Raw genomic sequence first — 14,571 nt, 5'->3', positions numbered from 1 at the left:
ATTAATTTTGATTACTAATCAAATGATTATATATTTGTTACACCCCAAAAAAATAATCAAACGTAATGTTAAGAAGGAGAGGAGCCAGTTACGAAGAAAAAACGTGCTGTCTAGTTTCCATTTAAGGATCTGTGATCGATTGCTCTTGTCAAATGTGTAGATTGGAACCCATGAGCCTTTGCGCCAAATTTCACATAAAATACAGTGGGTTATGAAGAAAATATACATGATTAAAAGTTTTTAATCATTTGATACTTATAAGAGAATATTTTTCACAAAGTCAATTTTCCGATAACACGGAAATACATTATTGGAAACCAGCCTTGGTCGTCACTCTAATAGAGATGTTCTGTGCACTGTATCTTAAATTATTTGAAACTTACATTCTGTATGCCTTAAACTGATGAGTAAGGAAAATAACGATGCGGGGTGACGCCCGTGTCCTCGTTCATTATACGAGATCAATTTTTGAAAGGGGACAGGTCTGCTCGCTGAGGTGACTCATCTACTTTTTGAGATGCCTTGCGGGATTTGGATCTTCCCTGGAATCTCAACAATGTGAAAAATTCAAAACTGACATGGCTCTCTAATCTTATCACTTAAGAAAACCGACCCGTGACCAGACACAATTTTAAGCCGTCGAATGCGTTCGAAAGTCCATATCTTGACGAACTATTGTAACGCCACTTCTATCTACAGTTAGTATACCCAGAGTTATGATTACATAATGTATTTATTGTCACAAAAATAACACAATTTAATTTTGTGTATTTACCGTGAGGGAATTTTTTGTTTCCTTGTTTTAATTCTTGCAGTTTCGGATTTGACTCATTCTTTGATTTTAATTATTATTTCTTAGTTGCAATACCAGTGCAGTACCATGGGAAGCCGGATAACCATGCTGCGTGTAAGTAGTGACAGTAAACTCCAAGTCCCGTGATGCAGTGGGCACACGCAACTGGGTGCGCTGGCTGCCCTCGGACAGCTCACCACGCTGGCGCGTCATTGTTACTGCGGTCTCGCGGATCCGTAAGGGAAGAAATGGCTGCTGCGCTGTCCCGTGCCCTCAAACTACCCGGTAAGATGCACGACATGCATTTTTACTAGACAGACGAACCCAGGAACAGTGTCGAAGAAGATATCTCATATGATAAAAATCAACCATTGTTGCCCTGGAGTCGAGGGTCTCAGAGGAGTCTTTTTTGCATCTCCAAATGAAATGGAATTCATTCAATTTATCCACTGAGGTGCCATACATTTTTAATATATCTTCGGTGTTGTCAGTTATTTCAAAATTCTTTCTACATCGGACCATAAAAGAATGATATGGTTACTGAATTCGTTTGATGAAAAGCATGAGCCTCTATCACTGCGTCTCTGCTGGCTGCTGGAAGCTAATGATAACCGACACTAGCACAACACACGGAGCAAAGCAGCATAATAAACATTGCGTCACTTGCTGACGTCAGACCAGATATTGCTGTGACTTTCACAGGCAAACATTCTGTTTTAGTAGATAATTTGTCTGTCTCCGTAGGGAAGAAGGGTTCGCAGCTGGGTGAGTACGACCCTCTCACCCAAGCTGACAGTGAGGACGAGAGTGAGGAGGATGACCTCGTGCTCAATTACCCCCGAAACGGTCTCAGCAGGGACAGTTGCCTCGGAGGAAGTTCGTCAAAGCTCCGGGGTGGCAGATCTGGAAGGCTTGTGGCGGCAGAGGACGAGGCGCAGGAGGATGAGGATGAGTGGCGGGAACGTCTTCCAAGCAAATCCCAGCAGGACAAAGATGATGCGAAAGGCATGCAGTACTGGAGCCACGCAGCCAGGGACAGGGGGCTAGGGGAGGAAAGAGGGGGCCCTGGTTCTATGGGAGGCACGGGGCTGGGGATTCATGTTATAGATGCGGAAGATAAAAGGATGAGGATGAAGCATGCCATAAGAACATCCTTTTTCCTGGTACCTCTGGTCTGCGCCACATTGCTTGTGCTACTTTGTGCTTTCCTGATTCCATGCCAGAAGGGAGATCTGGCTAAGAGACCACAGTGGGAGAGAGCACTTGGAGATGGAGGTAAACAAAATTATGACATGATGGGTGCAGCTGCGTTCTCAGTAGCATGTCAATTATGACTTCTACAAAATGACACGCAGTCAAAGTCTAAACTAAAGACACGGAATGATATTAACCAGATTTTCAATGCGAATCCTTCATTGAAAGAAGCAACCTCTCCTTTGTTAATTTATAAAACCGGTTGCACCTCCAATGTGTTGATTTATTCAGACTCTTGAACCAGACACTGACTCAGCCTTTAATTATTCTCCTGTAATAACACGGGACCGTGAGCGGACTCCTCCCACCACACGTCCTGCTGCAGCACGCTCTATGAAAGAAGTAGCAAAGGCTTTCATGTCAGATTGTAGTTTAATCAACAAATGTGGTCAACCTCCTGCTACAACACCTGCTAGAGCACTAATATTCCCAGTCATTATCTTTCACTTTGTTCTCTTTCTCCATCCAGGTGTCACTCCACCCGCGCTGGCATTATGGGATATCGATGGTGATCAAGTGGATGACGTCCTAGTTGGCGTTACCGAATGGACCAACGACACTCATCTCACGCAAGGGAACAAAAGTATGTGAAATCTTTGAAATGGTGCAGCCAGTTAATCCTGAGGTGTTTCCACTCACCGCCTCCTTGTCATGTGCCTCAGTCCCCCTGTGCCTCTGTGAGGGCGTTAGGTTGGCTTAGCACAATGAATGGTCTTGAGTGGGAAGTGTTGGCATACCTCCATCCAAAGTGATCAAGTAGAGAAGTTTCAGGATCTTGTTTTGTCCTGAAGGAATCCTCTCCATCCTCTCTTTCAGAGTTGCCCGTGATTAGTGGTAGTCTTCTAGTCATCAACAAACACTTTGCTCTGTTGCCCAAACCGCATCCAGTCTTGAAGGTAGTTCCAACTGCATGTCGGTCTGTAGGATCAAAAATGAATAATTAAATAAAAAAGGATAGAAAGTACAGCGAAACCACTGAACCAAATCTGCAATCAGCCATTCCCAACAGCGATACAGTATCCCCATCAGATGTAAATAGCAAAGGTCATTATTGTTTACGATGATGGAGATAAGCACTCTTTTTCGAACTATGGACCGATTTCTCTCCTTCCACCATTCTTCAAAATATTAAAAAAAAAAAAAGTTTTCCAAATGGGAATCGTGTGTGAATCATAATATCAAAGTCAGTCGCGATATTGAAGCTGCACAAAAAGACATTCTCAAAGTAGATTTGTGACACGTACACTGTCCTTTCGTACTTCAGACCATTTCATGCTGCATGGAGGTTTGGGGGAATTCATGTAAAACCATCACATACCCACTTGGGTCTCGTTCCAGAATCACAAATCAAGCGACCAACTTTTCATAAATCCACAGGCCCTTAAATCCTCATCATCATCATCACGGGATCATCAACTAATACAAAGGCGAAGTATGAGCACCAGTGCGTACATGAAATGTGTTGATTTGAGATTTTTGGTTCGAGAATATACTCTGTGCTGAGTTCTGTTAGCGTCTTTCATTTCGCTTTCATGAAGGTAAAAAGTGCAGGTGCTATAAGCTCAGACTTCAGCCTTTACCTGTTCACTCCTGTTTCTCTTGGTTTGTTTTCAATGCCTCAAAAGCAATAAGTTATGTTTATTTATTGTTCACTTCCTTTTGTACGGGGTTTTGTTTCTTCGTTGTGAATATTATACGCAACCCAAGTTATATTAATGTGGATCATAAAAAAAACAACAACAACATTTTGGAGCGTGTTTTATCATTCTTGATGGAGGTATGCTAACACTTCCCATTCCCTACCCTCCATTTTTGCTAAGCTAACTAGCAGTCAGCTGGTCTCTGTTGGTCTCAGTGGACTAGCAAAAATTGTAATCCTCAAAAATGATAAACGTTCATGTAATCAGCAGCAGTGCAGCACCAGAGAAATAAAGATTTTATCGTCAGGTTTTTTCAGAAAAACCTCAGATTGTTTGCTGAAGTGTCATTGTCTTTTTCCGAATCGGTTGTTAACCAGCCGTGTGTCTTACATCTCCACACGCTGTGTTTGTCCCAGTTTATAGCGTGGTGGCTCTGTCTGCTGCCAGTGGCCAGGTGCTGTGGAGGAAAGTCATGCGAGAGTCTGTGATGTTCATCCAGTGTGGGCTCCAGTTCAGCTCCCAGACGGTACCTGTGTGTCTCCTCACTGGGAAATCAATCCTCATGGCTGTCAATGGCACCACAGGTAAGAAACCCCCCCCCCCCCCCCCCCATCGCTCTCCTTCCCCCTCTCAACCCCAACCGGTTGAGGCAGATGGCCGCCCGCTCTGAGCCTGGTTCCACCTGAGGCTTCTTCCTGTTAAAAGGGAGTTTTTTCTCGCCAAAATCACCGAGTGCTTGCTCGTGTAGGAATGTTGGGTCTCTTTCATTTGAACTAAAGAGTAAAGTTCTAGACCTGCTCTTTGTGTAAAGTGCCTTGAGGTGGCTTTTGTTGTGATTCAGCGCCATTTAAATAAAGATTGACTGTTAAAGACTGATTGGAAGTAAGCCAGTCAAGTTACACTGTCATCCCAGTGTCATTTTCACAAGCAACAAGTTTCACAAGGTTGCTGTAAAAGTTCCTCTATTGTCTATTGTTTGATTATTGTGAAGGATATTCAAAAGAAATGTTTCAACTGTAGCACTTGTCCCTGTGGTCTAAATGTCATTAAAGCAAGTCAACCTGAGCCTTTAAAACCAGGTCAAAGAGGTTTCCTTTCACCTTCCAGGGAAGAACTTGTGGTCCATTCTGCTTAAGAACATTGAATCCCAGGCAGTATTAATCCCAGACCTCCAGGGCGATTCAGTCCCAGATCTGCTCATAGCGACCCTGCCAGCAGATGAGGTAGTCCCACATGTACAAATTGTGGCAGTTTACATCACATTTGCATTTTGATACTTGTGAGTGAAGAAATTAATGAAGTAATTCTTTTCTGTTTAATGAAATCAGGCCGACGTCCAGACTAATGTTACCTCCAGTGTATGAAAGTTGTATAATTGTAAATGATCACAATGCCACATGTTTTTGACTTTTCATGCCGATAAGACATTGGCCTTTTCATTCACTGACTGCACACTTTGTTCCTCTGGATTCAGGTTCGGACTTTGGACCTCTCCCTGACCTTGATTTCTGGGTTGACTGGTGCAAATCTTGGACAATCGGTGCCCTTCAACCTTACTGGACAAGGAAAGCTGATTGGTCCCTTGCTGCATGAGACACAACAGGGGGCGTACTACATCTTGTTTGGACTAGGTGAAGAACTCCTTCAGCATTGTGTGATCCTAGCCATCACCAAGTCACAGTAAGCGTGTGTGCATGCTGGTCTACAGCTGGACTAATTCAATCTTCTTCAATACCGCATGTTTCCTCAGGTAATGTTGAGGCCGTCTCTCTGCGAGATATCTACATTCATGCCACTGGCAAATTGCCCTTGACCCAGGCACTGAGAAGGAAGGATCCAGGGTGGGAGGGACTCAAAACAACAAATTCTTCCTCCTACATACCCATTTACAGGTACGTTCCAGTGACGGGAATTTCTGGTTATGCTGTGCAGACGCCTCTTTGTCTGTTCATCAAAAACATCTAACATGTTGGCAGGGAGATGGCACAGCTGCTAAACCTGTGACAACAATGAAGCCAGAGCAGGAGGACCCATTGATTGAACAGTCTATTCCACATTTTTGAGCTACGGTGAACAACATCACCATTTGCTAGGCAGAGTAATCAGGCCTTACATTCACCAGCCATAATAAAAGGATATCCATTGACTAGTCAGGGCGGCACGGCTGTGCAGTGGTCAGCACTGTCGCCTCACAGCAAGAAGGTTCCGGGTTCAAGTCCTGGCTCCATCACAGGATCTTTCTGTGTGAGTCTGCATGTTCTCCCTGTTCCTGCGTGGGTTCTCTCTGGTACTCCAGCTTCCTCCCACAGTCCAAAGACATCAAGAGGGGACGAGGCTGATTGATACTCTAAATTGACTGTAGGTGTGACTGTGAGTGTGAATGGTTGTCTGTCTCTATGTGTTGGTCCTGTGATGGACTGGTGACCTGTCCAGGGTGATCCCTGCTTCTCACCTGAAGACTGCTGGGATAGGCTCCACCCCCCCGCGATCTTTAACAGGATAAGCTGAAGAAAATGGATGGATAGATTTACTAGTTAGTGTCATAATAACATTTATGTAATAGCTGCAATAATAAGTACATCATCTTACTAGCCACTGTAAACAGGAAATATATTTACTAGCCACAATAACAGAAACATTTACTAGCCCCAGCAAACAGAACATACATTTACCAGCCACAGTAAATGCAACATACATTAACCAGCCTCAAGTAAACTTGGCATATATATTTTTTGCCACAATAAACAAAACACATTTACTAGCCACAATAAACAGAAATACATTTATTATATATATTTAGCAGCTACAATCAAAGGATCAAACATTCCATAGCCAAAGTAAGCAGGTTATACATTTGGCAGCCAGATTAAACTTTAATGGCCACAATAAACAGGATGCACATTTACTAGCTAAATTGAACAGGCAGGATTTATGCATAATCCTCTTGATAGATGAAGACAAATAAGAGAAAACAGTAGGAAGGAGGAAAAAAACAACCTCTTGCCAGAGGTAATTACATGTCATGATCCTGCTTTCCAGGGGATCGGAGCATGTGGAGTTCCTGCTCCCTCTTGTGGCTGGTTTTAGCAATAACCACAACAGCTTGGACACTCTTTCCAACCTGAACTCCACCAAAAGTGACTGGGTGTTGGTATACGGACTCAGCAGAGTCTCAGTGCTCAAACAGCGGGACATAAGCAAAGAATGGACCTTCAACTCTGCTCCCATACACAGGTAAGACTTAGTGACTACTGAGAAGTTCACTTGCTGTTACATTCCTGCCAAGATTACACCCAAAACTGTTAAAGTAGAAATAGTCATGTACTAGTCTGAAAAATAGATGACTAAAAAAATACCTGATAAGTACGAGATGAAAAGGAGATTCCACTGCAGCTTTTTGACACGCTCAAATCATCACAATGTAAAAAGAAATCTTCCTTTGCCTGCCTGTCAAAGCCAACCAGCCCCAGGACACTTCAATGATGATGGAATCCTGGATCTTTTCCTCCAGCATTCAGCAAATGGCATCATGACGGTAATTCAAGTCTGTTTCAGAGCTCACATGCTGCGCAGACATGCAAGCTGTTGTGCTTCTGTTTCGTCAGTTACTCATGAACGTTTGCTCCTCAGCATTATGCATCTTTAACCGATGTGTGCTTGTGACTTGTTATCAGGCACAGATCATCGATGGGGTGAATAGGCACCTTCTTTGGACAGCAGAGTTTGTTAGCCCTGGTCTTGTTGTGGAGACCTCAGCAATCTCCACCTCGACTGGCCAATCAGCCTTCATTTTCTGGGCCAGCGAACCAATCAAAACACAGAAGAATATCACCAAGGCAACTGTGAGTCTGCCTAGAGATCATGCTCATTGAGCCAAATAACTGAAGTTAGTTTCTGGCCGAACACATAAAACAGAGAGCTGCTTTTTGCGAAACATGTGTGAAGCTTATTTTACGACATCATCTGTGAGTTCGAGTGATTTTTGTTTGTTTGTTTTAACTCTCCACATTCATGGTGTAGGTGGCACCAGGAGTTGCTGCAGCAGAGCCACTAATCAGGAAGCTGTTTCTGTTGCACCCTGTGTATCCCACAATCCTGCTGGAGCTCACCAGTACCACCGATACAGCCGTCGCGTCATCAGGTAAAGTGCAGCTGAAGAGTACAGCCCAGAAATATCTGCTTTGTTGAACAGAAACAACCGCTGACTTTGTGGTGACCAGACAGGCTAAAGAAGTGTACTTCTAGTGCTGCATCACATTTCCTGTCCAATATCTCCACTGTAGAATTACTCAGATCCTTTACTTCATTAGTATCAAAACAGCAGTGTAAAATACTTCATCACAAGTGCAAGTTTTGCATTAAAAATCCTAGTTATTAAACTGAATATTACTTAATGCAGCTTTGATTCACATTTGCGATGTATGACATCTGTTGATTGTTAACCCTCCGGAGTGAATGAGATCGTCCACGATCCCAAATACACGTTTTACAAAACATTCAATAACAGGAGAAGAGCAGCCAATAAGCAGATACGAAGTTTCTGCCAAAAGACTGCAAAAAGTGGGCTTTTTTTGTAGATAAAATTGTTAATAGTTTACCGTTTGTGTAATTGTCAGTACTTCTTTGTTCTACCTGAAAAGGAGGACAGCAGAAAACACTTCTCTGTTGTCAGAAGTGTTCATCCATATTTTACTTTATGTTTTAATAATTACTTTTGATTTAATTTCCATTTTTTTTTCTCTTGTATTACTGGTCATATTACTATTTGCAAAATCAATGACCCTCCTGTAGCATACTTCTTCTTATAGCCCAGTTTATCCTGAAAATAAAAAAGTATATTACATGATCATGCTTTACTGGGATGAGGTTTTGCGTGTATTTTTACACATAAAGTCCAGGCGCTCCAAAAAATATAAAAAATAGCAAAGCCCCCAGAGTTTGATATTGTATTGTATAATATTGAAGCATCTGTAAAAAGAATACAGTTGTAATATCCCCATAATTTCAAACTGTTACAATATTGTGAGCATTTTGCCCAACCGTTGTTAAAACAATAAAGCCAAGGACTTGTATTCGAAGTACTTTTGATTGGTATGCTAACACTCCCCTTTCATTACCATTCATTGTGCGAAGCGAAGCAGCAGTCAGCAGGTCTTTGTTGGTCTCAGGTCTCTAATGCACGAGCTGGGAGAGGTATTCGTATTCCTGTCTGGCTCTGCTGAGGATTGCAAATCGGCTGTTTCCCAGAAATTTGGTGCGTTTGGTTAAGAATCCATTCTAAAATGGTCGGTTGGTTGTATTTCAAAAGCTTGTAGTGTCATCCGTCGTGCGAAAAGTACATTTTAATGTCTCCCTTTGAGATGTAGCATAAATTGCAAATGCAGCTCAAAATTGTACTTAAGAACAATCCAAGTAATTCTTACGTGAAGATGCTAAATATGTCCTTTGTCCTGTTTGCTCCCTCTTCCTCTCTGACAGTGAGCTACCAGGAGCATCAGAAGGATGCCTCCTACATCACTGTGTCGTCACGGCCCACACCAGATTCAGTGCCGGGTGCTCGGATCATCAAGAGCATGAGCCTCCGAGCTGCTGTCACTAAAGCACAACTAGTCAGACTAGGGGAACGCAACAAGACCGCTGGAGCCATTAAACCAAGCACGTTTGAGGTCAACAAGTTCTTCAGACGTCTTGCCTTCAAACAGCAGGTGAGAAAGACAGCAATGAATGATCTCATAATGTTTTCATGGTATTGTTTTAAAGGCCGGTATGTCAGATCTGGTGACATCTAGAAGCTGAGATGAAGAGTCAGGAAAGAGAAAATAATGTTACAGTCTTATGTGCCTGGAGGTACTGAGGAAAGCACCTGATTCCCACGTGTTACCAGAGAGGATCACACAACTGGTTCTTAAACCCGTGAATATTCACTGTTATTGTTTGGTTTGTTATTGGGAGGAGCAGGTGCTTAATACAAGAATATACATGTAAACACCATTTCTTACCTTCGTCAACAAAAGCTGAAATAATCACATCAATCCTGTTGTAACTGTGGACGTCCAAAATCTGTTGGAAACTCAACTGTCGGGCAGCTTGGCCGTCTGCTGTGTCTGGACAAGTACTGTGATTTACTCTCAATAAAACTCACAGTCACGCCTCCGGTCAGTTTAGAGCATCAGTTAGGCGACACTTTAGTTGTGTATGTGACATTCTGTTTCTGGGAAGAAATTCTTTGAAGTCCTTGACAACGCTGAGCATACAACCAGAATACTTGTAACAATTTTGTACGAGATTTGTGTGATGCCTCATCTGTGTGTTTTTGTGTAGTGATTGCTGCAGTTGGACAAGAAGGACAACTAAAAGGAGAAGCTGTGGATCACTGCACTACGGAGGAATTCATTTGAAGCCGTTTACATCTCGTTAGGTACACTAAGTATGATTTTAAGTTCTGCTACTTGACACAGATTTGTTTTATATCTGTATGTTGTTCATTTTAAAGTAGTGATTTTATTTATTCATGTCTGAAGGGATTTTTTTTTTTTTTTTAATGTTTGAACTCACATTTAGGGATGTATTTAATATTTATTTGAACGTTTGGGGTTATTTGGAATTGATGGCAGCAGAGAAATTTTGCGAATTTACGTCTGATACTGAAGCACAAAAATGTTGATGAAAGAACGTGCAAATGTGTTTACGCTCTTCATCACTTACACAATCTTCCAAGGCCAGTTGTTTTGTTTTGCTTTTTTTTAAATGCAGTGTCAAATCCCACGCACTTGGTCAGGAACCACTAACAGAGTTTATCACCAAGCTAAGTGAGGCTGTAAATATTTAATGCTGTAAAGTATTTATTGATTTATCTGTCATATTTTATTGTTATTAAATCAACCACTTTTTTTTCCTCAACTGAAGAAGTTAAAGGTTCTGATATTCGATTGTGAGTTGCAACTTCCTATATTACAAGTTTGAAAATGGATTCTTGTATCTTGTGTTCATTCTATCTTTTCTATCAGTGCCTCGAGATTTTGCATGTATTGAAACTGTGCAGGAATCAGCGAATAGGAGAAAGAGAGGGAGGCCTGTGGTGCAGTGCGGAGGTCATCTTCACTTCCTCATGTAAAAGCACGAATATCACACTGTGAAAGAACCGTCAGTGAAAGTATGTAAATATCATCTGGAAAATTGATTAATTAAAAGTTCTTAATGCAGAAATGTCCAAAGTGATTGTTACATATCATTATATATATATATATATATATAAACAAGTTTTATTTTAATAAAATAGCTGCCATTTTTTTCTATTATTAAATGAGAAAATTGACTTATTTTCTGACATTATTTTGATGTCTTTGGACTGTGGGAGGAAGCTGGAGTACCAGAGAGAACCCACACAGGAACAGGGAGAACATGGAGACTCACACAGAAAGATCCCGTGCCCGAGCCGGGACTTGAATCCTGAACCTTCTTGCTGTGAGGCAACAGTGCTGACCTCTGCACCATCTTCCAGTGGAAGTCTTTGAGTCAATGTAGCTGCAGTATCGTTATGACACCGCTGGGCTTCGCTGTTGCAACTCCTACCACCTAAAATAGCTATTTTCCGCATTGCTGCCGCATCAAGCGTTGTTAACATGGCGTCGCACCTCGGTCGTTTGGCCAGGCTGTCGGCGTTGAGAATTAGCCGCTCCTCGCCACTACGCCCATCCAGCGGGCCGGGCAGGATGGTGAACTTTTGCCGGCAGGCCGTGACGACGGCCTCCGGTGCAGTTCTACCCAAACCCAAAAAGGTGAGCGTTGCTTTGAGGTGAGCTCAAGCTCGAGGGAGACTGAAAACAGGGTAATGGGAGGGGTGGCTCGTAAACCTGAACTTTCCCCGTAGGACGCCTCGTTGGTGATAAATATTTATTAGTTTTATAAGACTGATAAACATCTCTGCCGTTGTTTCTCACACAAAGTGTTGTGTAATAGTAGGTGAAACCCTGGAGTGGCCATAGATTTTTTTCTTTTTACTTTAAAGCTACAACATATTTGTCCCCACAATTATTTTGAGAGCACGAGCTATAACTTGTTACCTCGATTTTTTGCTTTGTTTTTTTTTTTTTTCCTCCACCTGAGCCACCATGTATAGTTTTTTATTTGTACAATTGTCTCAGTTTGTGGTTTCGAAATGCAACTTGCTCCTTAAATTTATTACGAACAAACAAATGTTGTGGCTTACATTTTTTGTTGTTGTATTCTTTCAGAAACAAAAACAGTTTCTCTATGGCCACTCCATGGCTCCGTAGAAGTCAAGCTGACAGGATTCTTGGCACGAACTAATCTAGTTGTTGCTATGGTGTGACCCTGGCGAGCAGACCTCCTTCGGCCTTATCCGTATTGCTCTGGTTGTGGTGCCCTTCTTGTACGTTGGGACTCGGATCAGCAAAAACTTCGCTGCGCTACTGGAGGAGCACGACATCTTCGTCCCCGAGGATGATGATGATGATGACTGATGGGCGACCAGGTACCACAACACACACACGCACACACACACACAAACACACGCTCAGTAATGAGTTTTTGCATCTGTGTTTGGGAGACTTGTGAAGTGTCACATGTGGATGCTGCATTCAGTGAAAGGAGGAATTATAAAAGTCTATTTCCCAAAAAAACGCTACACAACATTTCAAATTACCATTGCCTTAAACGATTAGATTTCAAATACGAACAGCCATTTCCCCACACTAAATTAGAGTGCAGCTCACTTTGAGGTCCACATTTGTGATCTTAGGATTTTGGGATCCATAATTTGAGACCTTTTGTGGCTTTGGGAGGGTAAAGCTGTGTCAGACACACAAGAAAACAGAGACTTAAAGGTGAACGCTCACATGTAAGGTTTTCCTTCCTCCGCAGGTCTGGGACGTCTGCTGGGACAAGCCTGAGCCTCTGAGCCTCTGAGCCATGGTGGTCCCCTCAGATGAATTCTCATATCGCCTCTGCCTGCACCAGATTCAGGGGTTTTACTGTAGTTGACTGGTGGAAGATTGTCAGAGGCTGTTTGTATTGTGCCGTTTTTGCATGCACTAATATAGTCTCAATACAAGAGAGCGCAACTGTAAAACGCGGCACATAATCAGTGGACTTTGGGTAAAAGTCTGCAGCGTTTTTCGCCCTCATAAGTCAGACATACAATAGTAAAAGAAGGTGTAATATTGGCGTTAGGATCTACTTTCACACACAATGCTGCCTTGAATGAAGCACCAATTAACTTATCAGCAGACGCATTTATAAACACACAAGTGGGCCTTAAAATGAAATACCACTTAGTAGTTTTTACATTCCCTCAAAATCTCAAATTATAGCTGAGATGTTGGCTTGAAAAAAATGCTATGTTTAAGTGGTTTTCTCTCCTTACAGTACTGATCTATGTGGAATGTTTACATTTTGTGGTTTAACTCTTTTAAAGAGCTATAATTCTGAATAAAAGAAACAATCAGGAGTGTGTGGTATTTATGTATTTACAGGAAAGAGGAATATCAGTCACACTGGACATGAGCAAAAAAGTTGGTCGACGGTAAACAAAGTTCATGGGTCATGACCCTGGTAGAATTTAGACATGAAGTCGGTGGGACGAGGAGTCTCAGTCTCATGGAAGTAACGCATGATGTGAGTCTTCTGCTTCCAGATGTGGATGGTTTCCTGGAGTTCCATTTTCCCCTGGGGGATGAAGAACACGCTCGATCTTCATACATACTCCAGTAGAAGAAAAAAAATAAGGAGAATAATGCAACATGCAAGTTCATTCAACAATGACGCAGCCTGATTTTAAGACAAGACCTCACAATTACGTTACTCACCTTAATGACTAACATATCGATGACACGGGGGTCGTTGACATGTTTGTTCTGATCGAACATCTCCCTCACTTTGCCTCTTCCCTGTTGTGTTGTGATATCCAGCTGATACATTGTCACTAAAGACATCGAGAGACAGAGACAAGATCTACGTCCGTTTCCGCCTCACCTTCGCCCTCAAGTTTTCTCTTAAGAGAACTCGTAATGTGGGCCACAAGCGGAAAACATGAAGTGCGCCTCTAAGTGTAGAATTATGAGATCGACAGCAATCTTGATGCAAACACTGATAAAGAATAATGTTACTCTTAAAACCCAAACAAACTTAGCGACAATCGCAGGTAATGAACGCTAGCACTTCAATGTTTTCTCATTCAGCCATGTCATGACAATACAAACATTTGGGTTTAGTATCTATATAAATACAAGCTTACACAAGTAAGAACAGCCATAGTGTGACACGAGCAAGATAAGTTCGAGTGTGTGGTTCGGTTACTGCTTGTTAGCTTGCCATTATGCTAAACCTCCACATACACACGACCTTGACGCTCAGTGGTGTGTTTCGGAGCCTTCACAAGGCCTGGAGGACCGACATACCTGTGTTCGGAACCTCACGGTACCAAGCCCGGTATAGCTCCCGGACCCTGCGTTTAGCTTCGTCCAAGTCTCGGCTAAAGATCGGTTTTACCACTTTTACAGCACCAGCCGCTGTCCGGGCCGCTGATGTGGACGCCATGATTGCTGCTGCCGATCGTTTGCTTCCGGTTTTTACTTCTTCGATTGTGTCACCATGGCGATGAACACAAAGATGCCACCTACAGGTCTGGCTGCTCGTGGTCACAGGTTCATGAAAGCCCGGCAACGACCGTAGACTAACTGCTGCTCAAGAGTGTCACATTGCATTTTTCATAATTTTACCATGATTTTTTTTTTGTTGCAAACACTTGACATCATATTGTCACGCTTTATCTTTGAATAGATTATTAAAAGATGTGTAGATTTTCTGTTAATGTAACACACAAATATTAGCAAGAGATGGTTATGAGTGGCGGCATCGGTGAAA

The 14,571-nt window shown here is 42.4% G+C and overlaps 3 protein-coding genes and 1 non-coding gene across 5 annotated transcripts; 3 read left to right on the top strand and 1 right to left on the bottom strand.

Annotated features, from left to right (window-relative positions):
- The first annotated feature begins 390 nt into the window (after nucleotides 1-390).
- Nucleotides 391-544, top strand: LOC147245521 (U12 minor spliceosomal RNA). The gene has a single exon (XR_015110254.1). It is a non-coding gene; the product is annotated as a U12 minor spliceosomal RNA (small nuclear RNA).
- fam234b (family with sequence similarity 234 member B) lies at nucleotides 416-12,175 on the top strand. 2 transcript variants are annotated; one of them, XR_015109994.1, is made up of 16 exons: nucleotides 416-698; nucleotides 860-1,078; nucleotides 1,538-2,068; nucleotides 2,517-2,630; nucleotides 4,104-4,271; nucleotides 4,795-4,910; nucleotides 5,162-5,318; nucleotides 5,438-5,579; nucleotides 6,727-6,921; nucleotides 7,144-7,222; nucleotides 7,362-7,529; nucleotides 7,708-7,828; nucleotides 9,166-9,392; nucleotides 10,009-10,105; nucleotides 10,695-10,840; nucleotides 11,922-12,175. XR_015109994.1 is itself a non-coding variant. In XM_086184657.1 (14 exons), exons 2-14 carry the CDS (start codon nucleotides 940-942, stop codon nucleotides 10,009-10,011), a joined length of 2,160 nt encoding a protein of 719 aa, XP_086040783.1. In that variant the 5' UTR covers nucleotides 416-698; nucleotides 860-939; the 3' UTR covers nucleotides 10,012-10,688. The 2 variants fall into 2 exon arrangements, 1 of the variants encoding a protein (XP_086040783.1); XM_086184657.1 differs by lacking the exons at nucleotides 10,695-10,840; nucleotides 11,922-12,175 and having other exon boundaries at nucleotides 10,009-10,688.
- Nucleotides 10,208-14,308, bottom strand: ndufa6 (NADH:ubiquinone oxidoreductase subunit A6). The gene is made up of 4 exons (XM_086184658.1): nucleotides 14,106-14,308; nucleotides 13,515-13,630; nucleotides 12,546-13,374; nucleotides 10,208-12,166 (listed from the first exon to the last, which is right to left on the bottom strand). The coding sequence occupies exons 1-3, from the start codon at nucleotides 14,242-14,244 to the stop codon at nucleotides 13,243-13,245; spliced, it is 387 nt and encodes a 128-aa protein (XP_086040784.1). The 5' UTR covers nucleotides 14,245-14,308; the 3' UTR covers nucleotides 10,208-12,166; nucleotides 12,546-13,242.
- On the top strand, nucleotides 11,049-13,151 carry smdt1a (single-pass membrane protein with aspartate-rich tail 1a). Its single transcript, XM_086184660.1, has 3 exons — nucleotides 11,049-11,465; nucleotides 12,033-12,181; nucleotides 12,571-13,151. The coding sequence occupies exons 1-2, from the start codon at nucleotides 11,310-11,312 to the stop codon at nucleotides 12,168-12,170; spliced, it is 294 nt and encodes a 97-aa protein (XP_086040786.1). The 5' UTR covers nucleotides 11,049-11,309; the 3' UTR covers nucleotides 12,171-12,181; nucleotides 12,571-13,151.
- Nucleotides 14,309-14,571: the final 263 nt, after the last annotated feature.

This window comes from Aulostomus chinensis, chromosome 18, assembly GCF_037954235.1.
Source record: "Aulostomus chinensis isolate RoL2024-O1b breed Wild chromosome 18, RoL_Achi_v1.0, whole genome shotgun sequence".
In the NCBI taxonomy this organism is placed as follows: Eukaryota; Metazoa; Chordata; class Actinopteri; order Syngnathiformes; family Aulostomidae; genus Aulostomus; species Aulostomus chinensis.
This window is presented reverse-complemented; position numbering and strand designations above follow the sequence as displayed.

What these genes read in the sequence shown, in the direction of transcription:
- fam234b (XM_086184657.1), top strand. Translation starts at nt 940, where the DNA reads ATGCAGTGGGCACACGCAACTGGGTGCGCTGGCTGCCCTCGGACAGCT. An exon ending in GAGAGCACTTGGAGATGGAG is followed by an intron (nt 2,069 to 2,516) that starts GTAAACAAAATT and finishes TTCTCCATCCAG; the next exon opens with GTGTCACTCCACCCGCGCTG. An exon ending in GGCTGTCAATGGCACCACAG is followed by an intron (nt 4,272 to 4,794) that starts GTAAGAAACCCC and finishes TTCACCTTCCAG; the next exon opens with GGAAGAACTTGTGGTCCATT.
- ndufa6 (XM_086184658.1), bottom strand. Translation starts at nt 14,244, where the DNA reads ATGGCGTCCACATCAGCGGCCCGGACAGCGGCTGGTGCTGTAAAAGTG. An exon ending in CCGTGAGGTTCCGAACACAG is followed by an intron (nt 13,631 to 14,105) that starts GTATGTCGGTCC and finishes CGATGTCTTTAG; the next exon opens with TGACAATGTATCAGCTGGAT. An exon ending in TCGATATGTTAGTCATTAAG is followed by an intron (nt 13,375 to 13,514) that starts GTGAGTAACGTA and finishes TTCATCCCCCAG; the next exon opens with GGGAAAATGGAACTCCAGGA.
- smdt1a (XM_086184660.1), top strand. Translation starts at nt 11,310, where the DNA reads ATGGCGTCGCACCTCGGTCGTTTGGCCAGGCTGTCGGCGTTGAGAATT. An exon ending in TTCTACCCAAACCCAAAAAG is followed by an intron (nt 11,466 to 12,032) that starts GTGAGCGTTGCT and finishes CCTGGCGAGCAG; the next exon opens with ACCTCCTTCGGCCTTATCCG.